The 19,771-nt window shown below is 37.1% G+C and overlaps 1 protein-coding gene across 4 annotated transcripts in view; it reads left to right on the top strand.

Moving 5' to 3' along the window:
- The window catches only part of ECPAS (Ecm29 proteasome adaptor and scaffold), a 122,101-nt gene extending 116,550 nt beyond the window's left edge, over positions 1 to 5,551 (top strand). For 3 of the 4 annotated variants that reach the window (XM_024252121.3, XM_063714360.1, XM_009244745.4), the window contains 4 exons: positions 779 to 884; positions 1,079 to 1,167; positions 3,788 to 3,859; positions 5,268 to 5,551. In XM_024252121.3, the coding sequence (XP_024107889.2) occupies positions 779 to 884; positions 1,079 to 1,167; positions 3,788 to 3,859; positions 5,268 to 5,407 (407 nt within the window). In that variant the 3' untranslated portion in view covers positions 5,408 to 5,551. Of the gene's footprint in view, positions 1 to 778; positions 885 to 1,078; positions 1,168 to 3,752; positions 3,860 to 5,267 lie in introns of those variants that run through there. The other variant, XM_063714361.1, reaches the window with a different exon arrangement.
- The last annotated feature ends 14,220 nt before the right edge of the window (positions 5,552 to 19,771 follow it).

The raw sequence follows: 19,771 nt of genomic DNA, 5'->3' as shown, positions 1-19,771 counted from the left end.
GAACCAAGGCCTTTTCTTTAAGAACTTAACTGTTACACATTGGCTTCTCATATATATCTACAATTTCTGGGTTTTGTTTCTTTAAAACAGAGAAAGAAATTTCAAGCTCTTATGAGACAATCCTAGTGCAGAATTCTAGATTTTTTATTGCCTCCCACCATTTTTACATTTGTTTGAGCCCTGCTAAATCCTACAGTAATTAAAAATAACTTCGTTGTTGAGTTTTCTGCTAATTCATCGGTTGGCATAATACTAATTATATAACTATAATTACAGTTGCAGTTGGCATAACAGGTTTATAGTGAAGCACTATTGACTCTTGGTAAACCTGCAATTTGCAGAAGCTTGTGAGCATCTAGAGAGGAGCTTCTGGCCTCCAGAGTTCTCCTTTCTGTGGCTGTCATTCAGGGAGTTTTGAGGGGCAAAGGGAGTGTGGTTAAAGTGCTTTCTCAGTTCCATGGAGAACCATATGCCTTGAAAGTGAATATTTGTGAACAATTATGTTGCACCTTTGTGGGGGCAATTTCTGATCAAGGAAATTTGTTTGGGGATTGAGTACAAAGTCATGCTGAAGTTTTTGGGGAAATTTCAATGGCTTTAATTAAAAGTATTTATTGTTTTCTCTTTTTCGTGCTTTTCTCTCTCTTATCCTCCCCACCTTCTCTCTTTCTCTTTCCCTCTGCCTTTCTCTTGCTCTCTCTGTCTGTCCCTCATTTATTCCATCTCTTGCTCTTTTATACTGTCTCCTGCTCTGTCCCACCTTGTCTTTTTTTCCCAGGTTGTTATCGTCAGGAGCTGTGCAAATTGATGTGTGAACGGCTAAAACTCAGCACGTGGAAAGTGCAGCTAGGAGTCCTGCAATCAATGAATGCCTTTTTTCAGGGGTAAATTGCTTCATGGCTCAGTTTTTTATTTTGTTCTTCCCCACAGCATTTTATGTATAATCAATGGAATTTTTATACATTTAAAAACTAGTAGCTAAAGTGACAGTGATACATACAGATAGAAATTGTGACAGGAAAGTTTTAGACTGTTTCTTAATAATTAGCATTTGTACCTTGCTTTCTGATTTGTATAGGTTAATGCTTTTGGAAGAAGAACATGCAGATCCTGAGGCTTTGGCTGAAATTCTGCTTGAAACTTGTAAATCAATCACATATTCTTTAGGTGAGTGTAGTAAACTAAAACTGATGAGGGAGTCCTAATTTTAAAGCTAAGTTGCTGAGCTTCGAATATTTCCTACCTTGTCTTAGGAACTAAATTTCTGAAACAGCTACTGGACTCTGCTACTTAATATACTCCATGTGTACCCCTTAACTGGAATATTTAAATCTGGAACTATAACAGGATTTTAGCATCTAGTTTAGAAAAATCTTCGTGACAAGTATTTTTCCAAAATTGTTATTTGAAAGTAATTTCAAACTTAGAGAACAGTTTAAACAACAGTACATAGAATACTCTGCAATATGTATACACTTTACACAGGATCATTTGTTAACATTTTGTGCCATTTGCTTTGTCATTTGGACTTCTATATACATATTTTTCTCCTGAACCATTTGAAAGTATGTTGCTTACGTCAGGCCCCCTTGTTCCTCAATTATTTAGTGTGCCACACTACAGTTGTCAGCTTTAGGTAGTAAACATGGATGCAGTTTTTTAAATCAAATGTTTATCGTTCATATTCTAGTTTGTTCAGCTGATTCGGTAATGTTCTTTATTTTTATTTTTATTTTTTTGAGATGGAGTCTCGCTCTGTCACTCAGGTTGGAGTGCAGTGGTGTGATCTCAGCTCACTGCAACCTCTACCTTCCGGGTTCAAGCAGTCCTCCTGCCTCAGTCTCCCAAGTAGCTGGGATTACAAGTGTGCACTATCACGCCCAGCTAATTTTTGTATTTTTGTAGAGACAGGGCTTCACCAAGTTGGCCAGGCTGGTCTCAAAACTCCTGAGCTCAAGCAATCCACCTGCCTTGGCCTCCCAAAGTACTGGAGTTATAGGCATGAGCCACCACACCCAGCCAGTAATGTTCTTTATAGGATTTTTTTTTCCCCTGCCCTCCATTAGGGAATCCAGTCCAGGATGATGATGATGATGATGATGATGGTTATTATTATTTTTGAGACAGGGTCTTGCTCTGTCACCCAGGCTGGAGTGCAGTGGCGCGATCTTGGCTCACTGCAACTCCGCCTCCCGGGTTTGAGCGATTCTCCTGCCTCAGTTTCCCAAGTAACTGGAATTAACAGGTGCGTGCCATCACGCCTGGCTAATTTTTGTATTTTTAGTAGAGACGGGATTTCACCATGTTGACTAGGCTGATCTCGAACTCCCGACCTCAAGTGATCTGCCCGCCTTGGCCTCCAATTCAGGATTATTTATTGAATTTTGTTGTCATATATTTTTAATCTTCAATCTGGAATACTTTGTCAGCCTTTCTTTGTCTTAGGACATTGACAATTTTGAAGAATAAAGTCCCCCCGACTTCCCTTTTTGAAAAAACAGAATGTTTCTCATTTGGTGTTTGATGTTTTCTCATGATTATATCCAGGTTGTGAATTCCCAGTTGGGATACATACATAAGTGATGTGTCCTTACATTAAGAGGCACACAGTGTCCATCTGTCATCATTTGTGATGTTAATTTTGATTACCTGGTCAAGGTACTATCAGTTTTTCTCTACTGGATAGGTTACTATGTTCTCTTTTTGTGTCTAATAAGTAACCTGTGGGAACAGATCTTAAGATCATTCAAGTGATCTGTTTCTCTTCTTTAAAATTTATTCTCTATATTTAGCATGCATTGATGATTCTTCCCTGAACCAATTTTTACTAAGATGATTTTGCAACTCTAGCACTTTGTCTACATTCACTATTTGATAGTTGGAATTCTGTTGTAAGCAAGATTCTTCTCTTCTGCCCGTGTTTTTATTTATGTTACTGGCATTGATTCATGGATTCTTTCCCCCTTCAAATGGTTTATAATTTAATTTTTTAAATCTAATTTGTTATTCAAATTGTCCCAGATTTGGCCAGTGGAAGCCCTTTCAGGCTGACTCCTGTGTCCTTTTGACAGGTCACCATCACTTTTTGTAGCACTTTTGTACTTCGTAGCATGACAAGAAGATAAGGCCCATCTCATGTCTACCCTGCTTTGGGCTTGGTTGTGTGTTGATTTTTTTGGTAGACAATTTCACCGTGAACCAGATGCCATGTCAAAGAGTGGATGCCAAGGAAGCATGTTTCATTTGCAGTTGTTGGCAGTAGCATGCTTTTATGGATAAACAACAGGCAGCCAACAGACCTATCTTTGCTGGGTTCCAGGTGTCTCTGATCGGCTTAAACACTGGGTCGTATAATGTTCTTTGGTAAAATGAGGAGGGTCATGTAGACCTAAGGATCGTTCTTAGGCGTGATACAAAGATGATTTTGTGTTTGAGATAGTTTTTTCATCTCCCACTTCTAAAATGGATCGTTTAAATATTGCCATTTGTTGTGGTGAGTTTTTTCATCTCCCACTTCTAAAATGGATCGTTTAAATATTGCCATTTGTTGTGGTGATTGGTATACTTGGCTGACAGGTTTTTGTTTTTCCAAAGTAAAGACTGGACATTAGCACACATTTCAAGTATTTAATATTTAGCAAAGGGAAGCTTCCTTTAAAAAAAAAATCAGATGTACCCTTCCCTAGAGTTGTAATTTCTCGACATCTTTCTTTCAGCAACACAAATTTAATCTTGGAGGTTGTGTTTTTCAGGTAGGCCATGTGAACTGTATGGTATTTCTTTTTAGAAAATAAGACCTACTCATCTGTGAGAACAGAAGCTTTATCTGTGATAGAATTGCTGCTTAAAAAACTTGAAGGTAAGTTGTTGTTAGTTCTGACTGGAGGACCACAAAGCCATGTGGCATATGTTTTAGAAATTTTTTGTTTCGTTTTTGCTGATACTCTAAGCATATACTCTGAAATACAAATCAGTGTGTATGCACATGCAAGAAGAATGGACAAAGCCAAAACTATTAAATTTTACTAAATATTTAAATTTGATACACTTTTATATATTTTTAATATATTATTAAACTATAGTTATCTTAAAGTAATAAAGTTTTTGTTTTCGTCGTGAATCCTGATTTAATCTTGGTAAATTACAGGAAGTGGTTGACAGTGGCGTGTGTACATGTAAATAAGCAGAACGACACACTGAAAAGTGGAGTTGGAAAAACATTTATAACAGTTATCTACCTGAGTCATCAAATCTGATAGTAGCAATTTTCTTAATCCTATTTCTTCTCCCCTAACCTCTTTTTCTTCTAATGGTCTATCAGTGGGCGGGGTGGGGGGAACTGTTAGCATTTTCTCCAGTGGTGTATCTGTTAACTGACTTCAGAAGAAGGACCCTCTTCTTTTTTTCTCTCTCTCTCAAATTGTTTTCATGGATTAAGAATGTAGAAGATGGCAACGTTTTTCCTGCAACCTTGTGTGTTTGCTCTTTCTACTTCTCTATCTTTGCTTAGCAATTAAAACAGCTCTCTTAGGGCTCCATCAAACAGAACTTTTAGACTGAGTAACACTAAACATCTCCCAATCCCTTTTTTCCTTGTTGAGATAAAAGAGCTAGGCACTTAGTCATATTACCGAATTCTCAGTTTGCCAGATATGTACTAATATAGTCCAGATGAGGAAAATAAGGCTGAAGGCAAGCTAAACTTGCTTGAAGCCACATCGCTAGGAAGTGGCAGAACCTTGTAAACAAGATTTAAGATTTGATATACTTTCTTATTTTCTAAAAATTTCAATGTGCATGTAGTTCTCAGATGCTTTCCTTGAAGAAAAGGGAGTGTCATCTACTTAATCTGACCTTGCAATTATGACATTTCTTAGTTTTTCTTTTTTTTTTTTTTTAACTGATCATATCTTATGAAATGGCCTTGCGATGGTGTTGTTGAAATGACTTTTGCTACAGTGTGCCTTGCCCTGATAATTCCTTCTTCCTACTATGTTTCAGTGTAATTATTTCTCTTTCTCCCACTGATACTGGGGGAAGGAGAGGAAACTCCCTGATGTACCTCTACGCTATTGTCAAGAATTAGATTTTGACACACGTATTGAACTTATCATTATATACTGATCTGTTATCAAGAGGTCGCTTTGCATTTATTTGGGGGATAGGATATTTTTAAATTTTTTTCTTGCTTGTTCTATAAGGATTCTTTGGGGTTTTTTCTTTTTGCTTTGTTTTTTGTTTGTTTGTTTGTTTGTTTTTTCATGCAGAATCTAAACAGTGGGAATGTTTGACATCTGAATGCAGAGTGCTCCTAATTGAGTCTTTAGCTACTATGGAGCCAGACAGCAGACCTGAACTGCAGGAGAAAGCAGCGTTACTGAAGAAAACACTTGAAAATCTGGAATAAATTAGAAGGGGAAGAAACAAACAAGTGCCATGTTCATTGGGGGTTGAAGTGGTGGCGTTCTTTGAAAAACCAAGTGGGAAAGAGTAAAGATTAATCTGTAGCATGCATCATTCCTTGGCTGAAATAAAAAGAAAAAGCCTTAAATTTTGTTCCTTATTAGCTTTATTTTACTTTATGTTTTTAAAGTATCTGGGCTGAGTGAGCTTAATGGAACCTTGGATGTTTGAGGGGTGGTTGTAAAGGAAACTGGCAGAAATAGTTATTAAAAGAGTTCAAGCTGTTATTAAAGGAATTAATAGACAAAGTTGCAGAGCAAGCTGGATAAAAATCTTAGAACTGCATTCAAATTAGTTATTTTAGGAAGGGGCCCTATAAATAACTTATTTTAACCTCCCTCTTACACCTGAAGAAATAGGAAGCTGTGTCATCTTAGAGGCTTTCTGAGGCCTGTGCCAAAGTCAGAACCCAGGTGTTTAATGTCTGGCCCTGGATACTTTCTTTTATGGCCATCTGCCAAATCAGTGCTAACCCTGGCTTACCCAAGAAACTTCCAAGATGAGGTACGTTTAGGGTGGCACACAACAGTTCTTGTGCCAGAACTAAACTGACCCTTATTGGGTTTCTGAAAGTTAGAAGCTAAACATTGTCTTGTCATGTGTTTAGATGGTTGATTTGGAGAAAATAATTGTTTAGCATCTTTACAGATGGAGAGGACAGATTCAGTCTCCTTTAGATAATTCCAATCGTCTTCCTTTTACAGGCAGATAAAGTAGATTAGGACAAGATCACACATTCTATCTGTGTCTGTGGCTGCATATTTTGCAAAACCAGAAACAAAATCGCAGACTGCCTTGGTTTAGACCATTTATAATCTCAAAACTGTAGTGACAAATTTCTGTTCACTTTTATGCTACCGGAAGGAAAGCCTTTTAATTAGCCACCTGGGAATTACTCTTTTAAAAAATGCCTTTTCTCAAAATAACATGATACCACTCCAAATAAATCATTGCCACTGGGGGTTTTCCTCCTTCCTTCTTTTGCCCATGCCCCTGCCTGAAAGTGTAGGGTAAGAGGAAAAACAAGTAAAACCTTAGTAAACTGAGAACTCTGTAGCTTACCTTGGATTCCAGAGCAGAAGATTGATTTACATTCAGTAATCATCCTTATTGACATTAACACCAGGAATCTCCATGTTCATTATTTTTCGGGGAAACTCCGTGTTTATTATTTTTGGTGGTCTCTATTGACCGATGTATTTCAAACTTTTTTGACTGCAAGTCATAATAAAAATAACTTTTTACATCACGATCCAGAACATGTGTGTTTGCGTGTGTATATATGTGCATGCCTAAGTACAAAATCTTTAAAACATTTCATGAAATAATAACATAACTGTGTGATACCCTTTAATGTCTGCTCCTAGCCCCCTGATTTAATGCTCTTCAGACTCTCTCAATTCATTTCCTGACTCACAACGGGGTTGCTACTCACAGTTTAAACAACACTGTCGTAGATAGCACCTAGACTTGGCTGAATATGCTGGGGATTTGTTTCTGATTGAAAAGGGAGTTTACAAATAAAAATTTAAGTGTTTATTACAAAAACATCCTCTTTGCTGATACTGACGTGAGTTTTAGTAGCATCATGAATTTTAAGGACTGTATCTCGGATTTTCATTTGAGAATGGCTATTGCTTGGGGAAAAATCAACTTCGGATGTTTTTTAGAAAGCTTATGGCATCTTTTAGGACTTGGTGTTTTTCATATCAGTATTTCCCCCTCCACCAAGTACTCTCTGACTTTCATTTATGGTACCTGGGATATTGTTCCTTGGCAAGAATGCAGTGCAGGTGGGATGTTTTCAGAAAGTAGGATTATAAAGGCAAGAATTATGCTTTTAGTCTATATCAAATGTTAATGCCTTGTCAAATGTTACGCTTTTTAAGCTTTTTGTTTTTTAATATTGGGAATTTCCCTTGGTGCTAAGAGTGGTGCTGAGGCACTCGAACCTTTGTGCTTAGTGCTATTGAATTCCTGTACATTAGCTTTCTAAGCACATTTCTAATTTGTACACTTAATGCCTTCATCTTGACCAGCCTAATCATTCACACAGCTAGTAATGCTAAATCATTGTCTCACAATGCCCTTTATCTTTGGTGTGCATGTGTACATATATTTATTTAAAAGGGTTAATAACAGAGCTTGTAATTGTGGAATGTTCACTGATGAACAAATGGCAGAAGGACTCACGCAAGTTGATATCATCGGCCTTTGTTTTCCAGAGCTCCCCCAAACAGATTTTGATTCTGTTGTCCCTAGAAATAGTCAGTGTTACCTGTCATATAAGCAACTGATTGGTAGGGTCTACTACTGAATTCCTTATTCCTGGAATTAGTGCACAAGATATATCGTCTCAAATGTACTGATATGTGAAAAGGAATACCCAAAGTATGGCAAGTTGGAAATCAGAATCATGAAAGTAGTATATAATTGTCTTTTTGGTGATAAAGAGCAGCTGTTTTTCCTTAATGAATGTTTGTGTTGAATTTATAATTCCATGTATCTCCCTGTAATACAGTCTACCTGCACAGCAAAACTGCCACCGCATCCCCATTGCTTCCCCCTTCCATCTTTTACTGTGTACTTACTAACAAGACAAAGAAAAGAAAAAAGATGTGCCCTTGTTGGTCTTCGCTCTGGTAGCAACTGCACTGTGTGCACACTCTCTGTCCTTCATGGGGCATTTCTACCTGCTGCTGCCACAATATATTCATGCTGCTTGTTAAGTCCAGGGAGTTACTTTGACATTGGCCTCATTGTAATGTACAAACTATTGTTAAATGGGTGTATATGTAACAGAATTTTGTATTTTATATGTGACTTTCACAGAATCGTCTGCAATATGTCCCAGCTAGCTAAGTGTCTGATAGATATTTGAAAGGAAAATCCCATCCATGCCCAAGAAGATATTAAGTGGCAAATAAAAGCTGCATGATCTGTTCTTTTGAAGTAGTGCATTAATTTTTATTCTCCAGGAAAATAGCTCAACTGCCAAGGCATTGACTAGTTATACTTAAAAAAAATAAAATCCCTACTGCCTGCCATATTCTGAGCTAACTCCGGTAAGTAGAAATTGCTGGCTTAAGCGTTTAGGAGTTCCAAGACAAAGCAGAAACAAAAGGAAGACTTCCTGAACAACTGCTGTCAGATGCTTGGATAAAAGGTATAATGGAAACATTTGATTTTCTCATAAAAGTAACCCCTTAGGAACATACAAAAACAACAGACAGTTCTCCTTTTGACCAAGATTAAGATACATGGCTATGAATGTAAAATGTCAGAGGTACAGGCACATCCTATACTGTAAACTGCCAAGCAAATATTTAGACTGGAAGATGGCTAAATATTTGCTTGGCAGTTTACAGTATAGGATGTGCCTGTACCTCTGACATTTTACATTCATAGCCATGTATCTTAATATTTAGACTGTGAAAGTGAGTTACCTTGCTTATTCTGTGGAGCAGCCAACAAGCCTATGCCGTTCCCTCCTGGTATGCTTTTCTTTTTCCTTTCAAGCAGGTTCCAAATTAGCTTACTAGAGTAACTTTTTTTTCTTTTTTTTTTTTTATGCGGAGTCTCACTCTGTCACCCAGGCTGGAGTGCAATGGTGCGATCTTAGCTTACCGCAACCTCTGCCTCCCAGGTTCAGAGGATTCTCCTGCCTCAGCCTCCTGAGTAGCTGGGATTACAGGCGCCTGCCAACATACCCAGCTAATTTTTACATTTTAGTAGAGATGGGGTTTCACCTCATTGGCCAGGCTGGTCTCAAACTCCTGGCCTCAGGTGATCCATGTGCCTCAGCCTCCCAAAGTGCTGGGATTACAGGTGGGAGCCAGGGAGCTAGAGTAACATTTTTTTTTAAGTGAAACATAATGTTACAAAAGTTGGAAACAGCCTTTCAAGCGATAGTTTCTGAAAGTTTTAAGTGTTTGTTTACCTTTAAAAATGATACATTTCTTTTACATTCAAGTAGTATTGAAAAAGCCTTTATGAAAAAGATAAAGGACAGTGAGAAAACAGGTGATAGGATCATCTGTATTTGTTTGGGTATTCTTGAAAAGAGTACTCCAAGACCAATGTTGGGTATTAGTGGTTAGATGTATAATTCTGTTATGCTACTTTTGATTCCAGAACAGTCTTCAAATACAAGATCTTTTCTGAACATCAGTATTTTTGAGTATTTATTTTATTTTAGCACTGTAAAGATGCCCCAGTGTTTCTTGGCCTTCAGGGTTTCCAGTATGATTTCTGAGGCTCTCAGAGCAAATTGTTGCTCTCTGGTTGTGGTGTGTAGTTTCTTTCTGTCTGCTTTCATGATTTTTCCTATTTTTGGTCTTTCAGCACTTTGACTGTGATGTACCTAGGTGTGCTTTTCTTTATATTTATCCTCAAGTTTTGCTTCGTTTTGCTTCGATTTTTGAATTTCTAAATGTGTGAATTTTACTGAATTGTGAGTTTTTTTTTTTTTTTGGCCATTTACCCACATGTTTTTTTCCCTGTGCCATCCTCTCTCCTTTCTTTCTAGAACTCTAGTTAAACATATGTTAGACCTTTTGATATTGTTCTACAGGTCTTAGTCATTTTTTAAAAATTCTCTTTAAATTTATTGACTCTACCATGTCTATTCTGATATTAAAGCCCATCTAGTGAGTTTTTATTTCAGATATTTTAATTTTCCATTCTAAAGTTTCCATTTGTTCTTTTTAAAATTTTCAATTTCTAATCTTTCTCACATTTTAAAAAGCTTCGTGAAGCATAATTATAATTGTTTTTGAGTTCTTATTTGATACTTACACATCTGGATCATCTTGGCTTTGGTCTTTTTTGATTGCCTCCCCCAGGCCTCCAACATCATTTCCTGGTTCTTTGTGTATCCGGTATTTTGGGACTATATCCCAACATTCTTGGACATTGTGCGTGTTATGTCGTGAAGACTCTGGACTGTTCCTCCAAAGAGCTGCTTTTCAATTTGAGCAGGCAGTGAACATGGTTAACCTCAGAACTGCCAACTATCTCCCGTTGGTAGGTGGCTCAGATCTCAGTTCAGCCTTTTTTTTTTTTTTTTTGGCTGAGCTTTTTGCAGTCTGCCGTGAACATAAGTGGTTCAGAGGTTAGTCACAGACTTGGGCAGAGTTATACACAGAAACTTGGGTTCTCCTTCTCTGCTGTTATATATCCAGGATTTTCCCCTTATTTTGTAGTGGGCTCTGCCTGCCTCAGGTTGGAGAGAGGGTGATTTTCAGTGGGAGCTTCCGCTGTTCTGTGCCACACTCTGACTGTGCTTTACCCTAAGGACAAAGCCACAAAGCCCCAAAACTCACCCCCTGCCGGCCCCTTCCATGTTTTGGCTCTCCGCCGAAATCTACCCGACTCCAGACTCTAGAGCCTTAAGAAAATTGTTTGGATTTTTTTTGTTTTGTTTTGTTTTGAATGCAGTGTTTATAGTTTCTATATGCAAGGCAGTCTTCTGGGAAGTTACTGCACCATACTGGACATATAATTTGAGAATATTTGTTGTTTTTAAAAAGCTATACAAAGCTAAACGTACCCTTACCATTGGATTGTGCTCATTGGTATTTATGCAGGCAAATTGAAAACTTGCGTCGATGCAAAATCTGCACATGGATATTTATAGCAGCTTTATCCATAATTGCCAAAAATTAGAAGCAACCAAGATGTCCTTCAGTAGGTGAATGGTAAAATATAAAATAAACTGATACATCCAGAAAATGGAATATTATTCAGTGCTAAAAAGAGCTATCAAGCCATTAAAAACATTTATATTAGTGAAAGAAGTCAATCTGAAAAGGTTACATCCTGTATGGTTCCAACTATATGACATTCTGGAAAAGGCAAAGCTGTGGAGACAGTAAAAAGATCAGTGATTGCCAGGAGTTGGGGGAAGGGAAGGGTGAATAAATAGAGCAGAGAGGATTTCTAAGGCAGTGAAAATACTCCGTATAATACTACAGTTGTGAATATATGTCATTGTACATTTGCCCAAACCTATGGAATGTACACCACCAGGAGTGAGCCCGAAGGCGGACTATGAACTTCAGGTGATAACTGTATGTCAATGTCAGTTCATCAGTTGCAACCAATGTACCCCTATGGTACAAGATGTTGACAGTGGGCAAGGTAGTGCATGTGTGAGGGTTGGGGGCATATGAGAACTCTGTCCCTTCCTCTCAGTCTTGCTTTGAACCTGAAACTTCTCTAAAAAGTAACGCCTGTTTGAATTATGTTTTAGATAAATCTAAAAAAAATAAGATTTTTTTTTTTTTTTGAGGCGGAGTCTCGCTCTGTTGCCCAGGCTGGAGTGCAGTGGTACGATCTCGGCTTATTGCAACTTCGCCTCCTGGGTTAAAGCAATTCTCCTGCCTCACCCTCCCGAGTAGCTGGGATTACAGGTGCCCATCACCACACCCGGCTAATTTTTTGTATTTTTAGTAGAGATGGGGTTTCACCATTTTGGCCAGGCTGATCTCGAACTCCTGACCTCAGGTGATCCACCCGCCTCAGCCTCCCTAAGTGTTGGGATTACAGGCATGAACCACTTTTTTTGTTTGTTTCTTTGTTTTTTTGTTTTTGAGACAGGGTCTCACTCTGTTGCCCAGGTTGGAGTAAAGTGGCATGATCATGGCTCACTGCAGTCTCAAACTCCTGGGCTCAATTGATTCTCCCGCTTCAGCCTCCTAAGTAGCTGGGACTACAGGCGCACACCACTGTGCCCAGCTAATTCTTGTATTTTTTGTAGAGATGGGGTTTCACCATGTTCGTTGCCCAGGCTGGTCTCGAACTCCTGAGCTCAAGTGATCCACCTGCCTTGGCCTCCCAAAGTCTTGGATTACAGGCATGAGTCACTGCACCTGGAATACATGTGAGTTTTAAGGGAAGAGGAGAATATGGGTAGGTAATTTTGCCTCTGGTCAAAAAATGAGTTCAGGTTTTTAAAAGTCCTTCAAATATGGAGTGTGGAATATGGTATATTTATTTGCACTTGTAACTTCTGCTTTCTCTCATTTGGATTCCTAGGTATTGGATTCTAGCTTATTCTTTGCTGATACGATCTTTCTAATTTGACATTGAATTATTCTGGCCATTTCAGGAATTTTAGAAATAGAGTTTTGAAATGAAGGTTTACATTGTTGAGAACTATTCTCCAGAAATAAAAAATGTAAGGGAAGAAGAAAAGTATGAAAAACACCTTTAGAATATGTCTTTCAAAAAGGGAGGTTTATTTCCACGTACTCCCTTTCCTCACACATGCACATCCTTGCCCACTATCAACATCTTGTACCACAGTGGTGTATTTGTTGCAATTGATGAACTTACATTGACATATAGTTATCACCTGTCTTGGGGCAGGGATTAACAGTCCATAGGCCGTAAAACAAGCCAGAACTCCCAAGTTGATCTACAGATTCAATGCAATTCCTATCAAAATGTGAAAGTATTGAAACTGTAGAAAATATACTTTATAATCACAGTGAATTGAAAATAGAAATTAATAAGTGAATGAAACTGGGAAATTTATAAACGTGGAAATTAAGTACACATTTCTGAATAACCAGGGGAACAAAGAAGAAATCACCAAGGAAATTAGAAAATACTTTGAGATGAATGAAAATGACACAAAATTCCAAAACTTATGAAGTGCAGCTAAAGCAGTGCTTAGAGGGGAATTTATAACTGAAAAAAAGGCCATCTTACTAGAGTATGAATAATAATAGTATAATAATAATAATAAAAGACCAGGTGCAGTGGCTCATGCCTGTAATCCCAGAAGTTTAGGAGGCCGAGGTGGGAGGATTGTTGGAAGCCAGCAGTTCAAGACCAGCCTGTGCAATGTAGACAGACCATGTCTCTCTGAAAAATTTTAAAAATTAGCTAGGCATGGTAGCACGCACTTGTAGTCCCAGGTACCTGGGAGGCAGAGGTAGGAGGATTGCTTGAGCCCAGGATTTTGAGGCTGTGGTGAGCCATGATTGCACCACTGCACTCCAGTCTTGGTGACAGAGTGAGACCTGACTCAAAAAACCAAACCAAACAAAAAACCTATCCCAAACCTTTCTCTTGAAGCACTGGAAAAGAAAAAGCAAATTAAACCTGAAGGGACGAAACAAAGATCAGAGCAGAAATTATGAAATTGAGAATAGGAAAGAAAAAAGAAGAAACTGAAAGTTGGTTCTTTGAAAAGATTAACAAAATTGTTGCTCAGCAAATCTGTAGGTAGACTGACCAAAAACAAAACCCCCTGAATTACTAAAACAGGAATGAAAGAGATATTTCTACTTGCTAATCTTAAAAAATAAACCAAAATATAAAGGAATACCATGAGCAACTGTATGGCAACAAGTTAGATAACTTAGATGAAGTTGACTCATTCCTAGGAAGCTACAAATCAAAAAATTAAGTCTGACTCAGAAGAAATAGAAAATATGGATAGACCTGCAGCAAGTAAAGAAGTTGAGCTAGTACTCAAAAAGCTACCTGCAACAAAAAGTCCAGGCCCAGATGGTGAATTCTACCAAACATTTTTAAAGAATGCCAGTTCTTTTTAAAATTTTTAATTTTTAAATTTTAAATTATGGGTACATAATAGTTATGCCTGTATCAAAATAATGTCAATTATTTACACACTTCGGAAAAATAGGGAGTACTTCCTAACTTGTTCTATGAGACCAGTATTACCCTAGTACCAAAATTGGACAGAGATATAGATGAAAAACTAAAGCTACAGAGAAATTTCTCCTATAAGTATAGATGCAAAACTTGCAAACAAAATACTAGAAACTGAGTGAAGCAATATAGAAAAAGGATTATACATCATGACCATGAGGGATTTATCTCAGGAATACAAGGTTGGTTTAACATGAAAATCAAATTATATAATACCTCATACCAATAAAATAAAGGAGAAAAACCATGTTATAATCTCAATAGATGCAGAAAAAGCATTTGATAAAATCCAATACCCCTTCATTTTACACACACACACACACACACACACCCACACCCACCCACACACACCCCACTCAACAATTTGGAATAAAAGGGAACTTCAGCTAATAAGGGGGATCTACAAAAAACACATAGCTTACACTGTAAGACTACATGACAGTACATAATAGGGTTACATGATACCTAATAAAGAAAGACTGAATGTTTTCCCTCTAAGCTCAGGAATGAGATAAGGATGTTTACTCTTGCTACTTCCTTTAAACATTATGCTGGAAGTTCTATCTAGGAAAATTAGTCAAGTAAACAGAACAGAAGGCATCGAGATTGGAAAGAAGTAAAATAACTATTTTCAGATAATATTACGTTGTATATAGAAAATCCTAACGAATTCACTAAAAACCTGTTGGAACTATAAATGAGTTCAGGAAGGTTGAGGATCAATTAATGATTGATTTTTATAAGTTAATTACAAATATCACTTATTTCTATGTTGTACCAATGGACAACCTGTAAATGAAATTAAGAAAACTGTTTCATTTGCAATAGAAAATTATTTGTTCAAAATGAATTTTTAGGAATGAATTTAATGAAACATGCAAAAATTACACTCTGGGAAATTACAAAATATTGCTGAAAGAAATTAAGGAAGAGCTAAGTAAATGGAAAGACATCCATGCTTATGATCAGAATACTTAATACTGTTAAGATGACAGTACTGACCAAGTTGACTCACAGATTCAATAGACAAACTAATTCTAAAATTTATGTGGAGTGCAAACGACCCAGAATACTTAAAATATTTTGAAAAAGAACAAAAGTAGGCCTAGCGCAGTGGCTGATGCCTGTAATCCCAGCACCTTGGGAGGCCGAGGCGAGCAGATCATGAGGTCAGGAGATCGAGACCATCCTGGCTAATACGGTGAAACCCCATCTCTACTAAAAATACAAAAAATTAGCTGGGCATGGTAGCACGCACCTGTAGTCCCAGCTACTTGGGAGGCTGAGGCAGGAGAATCGCTTGAACCTGGGAGGCAGAGGTTGCAGTGAGCTGAGATGGCGCCACTGCACTCCAGCCTGGGCGACAGATCGAGACTCTGTCTCACAAAAAAAAAAAAAAAAAAACAAATAGAACAAAAGTGGATTACTCCTCTTTCCTGACTTCAAAACTTACTAAAAAACTATGGTAATCAACACTATGTGGTACTGGCATAAGACTGGACATACAATTCGAAGGAATAGAATTGACAGTCCAGAAATAAACCTTTACATTTATGGCAAATTGACTTTCAACACGGGTGTCAAATTCACTCAATGAGGAAAGAATAGTCTTTTCAACAAATGGTGCTGGTACAACTGGATATCTACATGCAAAGGAATGAAGTTGGACTTCTTCCTCACATTGCACACAAAATGAACTCAAAATGGATCAGACTTAAATGTAAGAGCTAAAACTGTAAAACTCTTCAAAGTAAATCTAGAAGTAAATCTTCCTAACCTTGGGTTAGATAAAGACTTCTTAGACATGATACCAGAAGCTCAAGTGACAAAAGAAAAAAATATATAAATTGAATTTCATTGAAATTAACATCTTTTTGTGTTTTCACAGGAAACTATCAAGAAAGTAAAAAGACAACCTACAGATTGGGATAAAATATTTGCAAATTCTATACCTGATAAGGAACTTGTATTCAGAATATATATAAAAAAAAACTCTTATGACTCAAAAAGACAACCTAATTTCTAAAATGGGTGAAGGATCTGTATAGACATTTATCAAAAGAAGATATATGAATGGCCAATATATACATAAACATTGCTAAAAATCAGTAACCATTAGGGGATTGCAAATGCAAGCCACAATGAGATGCCACTATAAACCGTCTAGGATGGCTATATAAAAAGAAGACATAAGTATTGATAAGGAAGTGGAGAAATTGGAACCCTCAAGCATTGCTGGTGGGAATGTAAAATGATACAGCTGCTTTGGGTAACAGTTTTGCAGTTTCTCAAATGTTTAAACAAGGTGTAACATATACTCAAGAGAAATGAAAACATATGTCCTACAAAAATTATAGATAAATGTTCATAGGAACATTATTTATAAAAACCAAAAACTGGGAACAACCCAAATACTCAACTGATGACTGGATAAAAATTAAATGTGGCATATCTATACAATGAGATGTTTGGCATGTATCATTATTTCATTCCTTTACTTGCCAAATATCTCATTGTGTATGGATATCCATACAATGAGATGTTATTTGGCAAAAAAAGGAATGAAATAATGATTCATGCTATGACTTGGATGAATCTTGAAAACATATGATAAGGGAAAGAAGTCAGCTTTAAGGACCACACATTGTGTGACTCCATTTATGTGAAATGTCCAGAATAGGCAAATCTATAGAACAGAGTAGATTAGTAGTTTCCTAGGATTAAGGGGTTGGGGGAAAATAGAGAATTTCTGCTAATGAGTGTGAGTTTCTTTTAAGGGTGATGTTCTAAAATTGATTGTGTGCTGATAGTTGTACAACTGTGTGAATCCACTTAAAATTATTGGATTGTATATTTTAAATGGGTAAATCGTATGGTATATGAATTATATCTCAATAAAACTTTTTAAAAAACATTTGGAACATGTTGGGGCATTTTTGAATATAATTTATAGATACAAAAACGTGTTGGTTATTTTCTATACACACTACTTGTTAAAATATGTTAGTAAATCATATTTCCTTGAAAAAAAAAAACCAACATGAGACATCACACATTGAAATAACAAATCAAAGAGTGACAAAATCAAGCATTCACACAAATGTGGGGCAACAGGAATTCTCATATCGCTAATGGGATAGCAAAATAGGACAGCATCTTTGAGAAGCAGTTTGACATATCATACGAAGTTTAGCATACACTTGTGCTATGACCCATAAATTTTACACCTGTGTATTTACCTAAGACAAGTGGAAATCTATGTTTGCACAAAGACTTATAAGTAAATATTCATTATAGGTCAAAACTGAAAACCATCCAAATGTCTATCGATTGGTAAGTATATCCACAGTTGTAAATCTACACAGTGGAATACTACTCAGCAATAAAAGAAATGACTACATAAACATAAAACATCTTGCTAAATAGAGTGAGTGCATACTATACATAGTGCTATTTATGTGAAATTCTAGATAAGGAAAAACTATAGTGACAGAAGTCAGGTCTGTAGTTGGGGGCATGGGGTCAGGGGAGATAATTGACTGTAAATGGACATGAGGGAACTTCTCGATTCAAGAATATTCTACATCTTGATTTGGTCATAAACCAAATTTTATCTCTGTCTTATTTAAAACAGTTCTCCATTGTCCCAGAATTAATTTCAACTTAATATGGCATTAAACCTATTTATGATGTCAGTACCACCTACTCTTGAAGTCTTATAAATAAGTTTATGCTTTCATCTGTCTCTTTTGACAAAACAACTTTCAAATGCAAAAATGTGCTAAGCTAGAAATTGCGTGTTTAGAAAATAAGGCTCTGGAAACTTCCTTGTTCACCTTTATTTCCAGTGTGTGCTTGGGATTTTTTTTTTTTTTTTTTGGTCGGGGGGTGATCTGGAGAGAGGCCTCTGCCAACCAAAAATTAAGGAGACTGAGGCAGAAATAATTTGATAAAAATTTATTGGAAGTCAAATGTAAGGACCAACTTGGGGAGGCACACTATCAAAGTTGGCCATGTTCCGGAGTCAGCTACAACTTGAAAGGCTTTTCTGGGAAAGTTCAGGAGTAGGGAGAGGGACTCCATATATGGGAGTTACCTTTTTTCATTGGTGATTACAATAAAGAGTTTGCAATCATTGGCTACAGATTACAACGTACAGGCTAAAATGTTCTATGTGCAGGACAAGCAGTAAAATTGCATGATTCAGAAACAAATCAGTGTTCTTTGCAATGTCAATAGGTTACGTATTAATCAGTATGTCAACAGTTGGAGGAACTCACGATAAGATTCTTTACTCAGGGAACAGGATGTAGGCCACAAAGACTTATAGACTTTCCCCAGGCAGTTAATTTGGGAGTCTGCCAGATGTGACCTACAGATTGTCACCTCCATGACCCCTCTATATGTTTATGCTCACATAATTCCATCATGAAAGATATAAAATTGGAGGTGTTCTTTTAGGTATTCTTTTTACATGTAACTCCTAATATTGAACAATAAATTATTATTTTTTGAGATGGAATCTCACTCTGTCACTCAGGCTGGAGTGCAGTGACACGATCTTGGCTCACTGCAACCTCCACCTTCTGGGTTCAAGGGATTCTCTTGCCTCAGCCTCCTGAATAGCTGGGATTACAGATGTGCACCACCACGCCCAGCTAATTTTTGTATTTTAGTAGAGAGGGGGTTTCACCATGTTGGCCAGGCTGGTCTCAAACTCCTGACCTCAAGTGATCCACTGGCCTCAGCCTCCCTAAGTGATGGGATTACAGGTGTGAGCCACCGCGTCCGGCTAGAGCATAAATTCTTTTGTGAAATAACTTTCTCTTAGATAATTACCCTAGAGAATATTTATTCACAGAATGAATCCTCTCATTTTCATTTATTTTAAATATCTGATTTTCAACAAAAGATTATAAGACATGTGAAGAGACAGGAAAGTATGGTCCATATTTTTATGATGATACAAGTGTCCCAGCCTGCCCAACATGGTGAAACCCCTTCTCTACATTTAAAAATACAAAACAAAAAACAAAAAACAAACAAACCAAAAAAAAAAACCAAAAAAAACAGCCGGGCATGGTGGCGCACACCTGTAATCCCAGTTACTCGGGAGTTTTACCAGTCCTTTTAATTCTGAGGATTAGCTCATCAGCTCTGACCACAGTTGAATCAACTCCTAAAAGAAAAAAAAATCTACCCACAAAAATTAAAAATAAAAAATGTTTAAAAACTGAAAAAAAGTTTCTAATCCAAAATCTTTGCCAAACTTATACTGTACAATCTCTCACAAATACTTCCATTAAGTAGTCTGAATTTCTGACTCAGACATTGATGATATATAGTAAAATGGCTATTGTTTAAGTCACTAAACTTTGATTTAGTTTGTTATGCATCAGTAGGAAACCTTGAGGTCTACTTGAGGGTGTAAATTTTCATAACATATTGGAAAATCATTTAGCACTATCTACTAAAGTTGACTTCAGCATGTCCTATCACCTATCGTTTCCACTCCTGAGTATACACCCGAGAGAAATGTGTGTGCATGTGAATCAAAAGGCATATGCATGGAGGTTTATAATGACATTGTTGAAATAGCCAAAAAGTGAAGACAATTCAAATG

Source organism: Pongo abelii, chromosome 13 (genome assembly GCF_028885655.2).
Source record: "Pongo abelii isolate AG06213 chromosome 13, NHGRI_mPonAbe1-v2.0_pri, whole genome shotgun sequence".
Classification (NCBI taxonomy): Eukaryota; Metazoa; Chordata; class Mammalia; order Primates; family Hominidae; genus Pongo; species Pongo abelii.
This window is presented reverse-complemented; position numbering and strand designations above follow the sequence as displayed.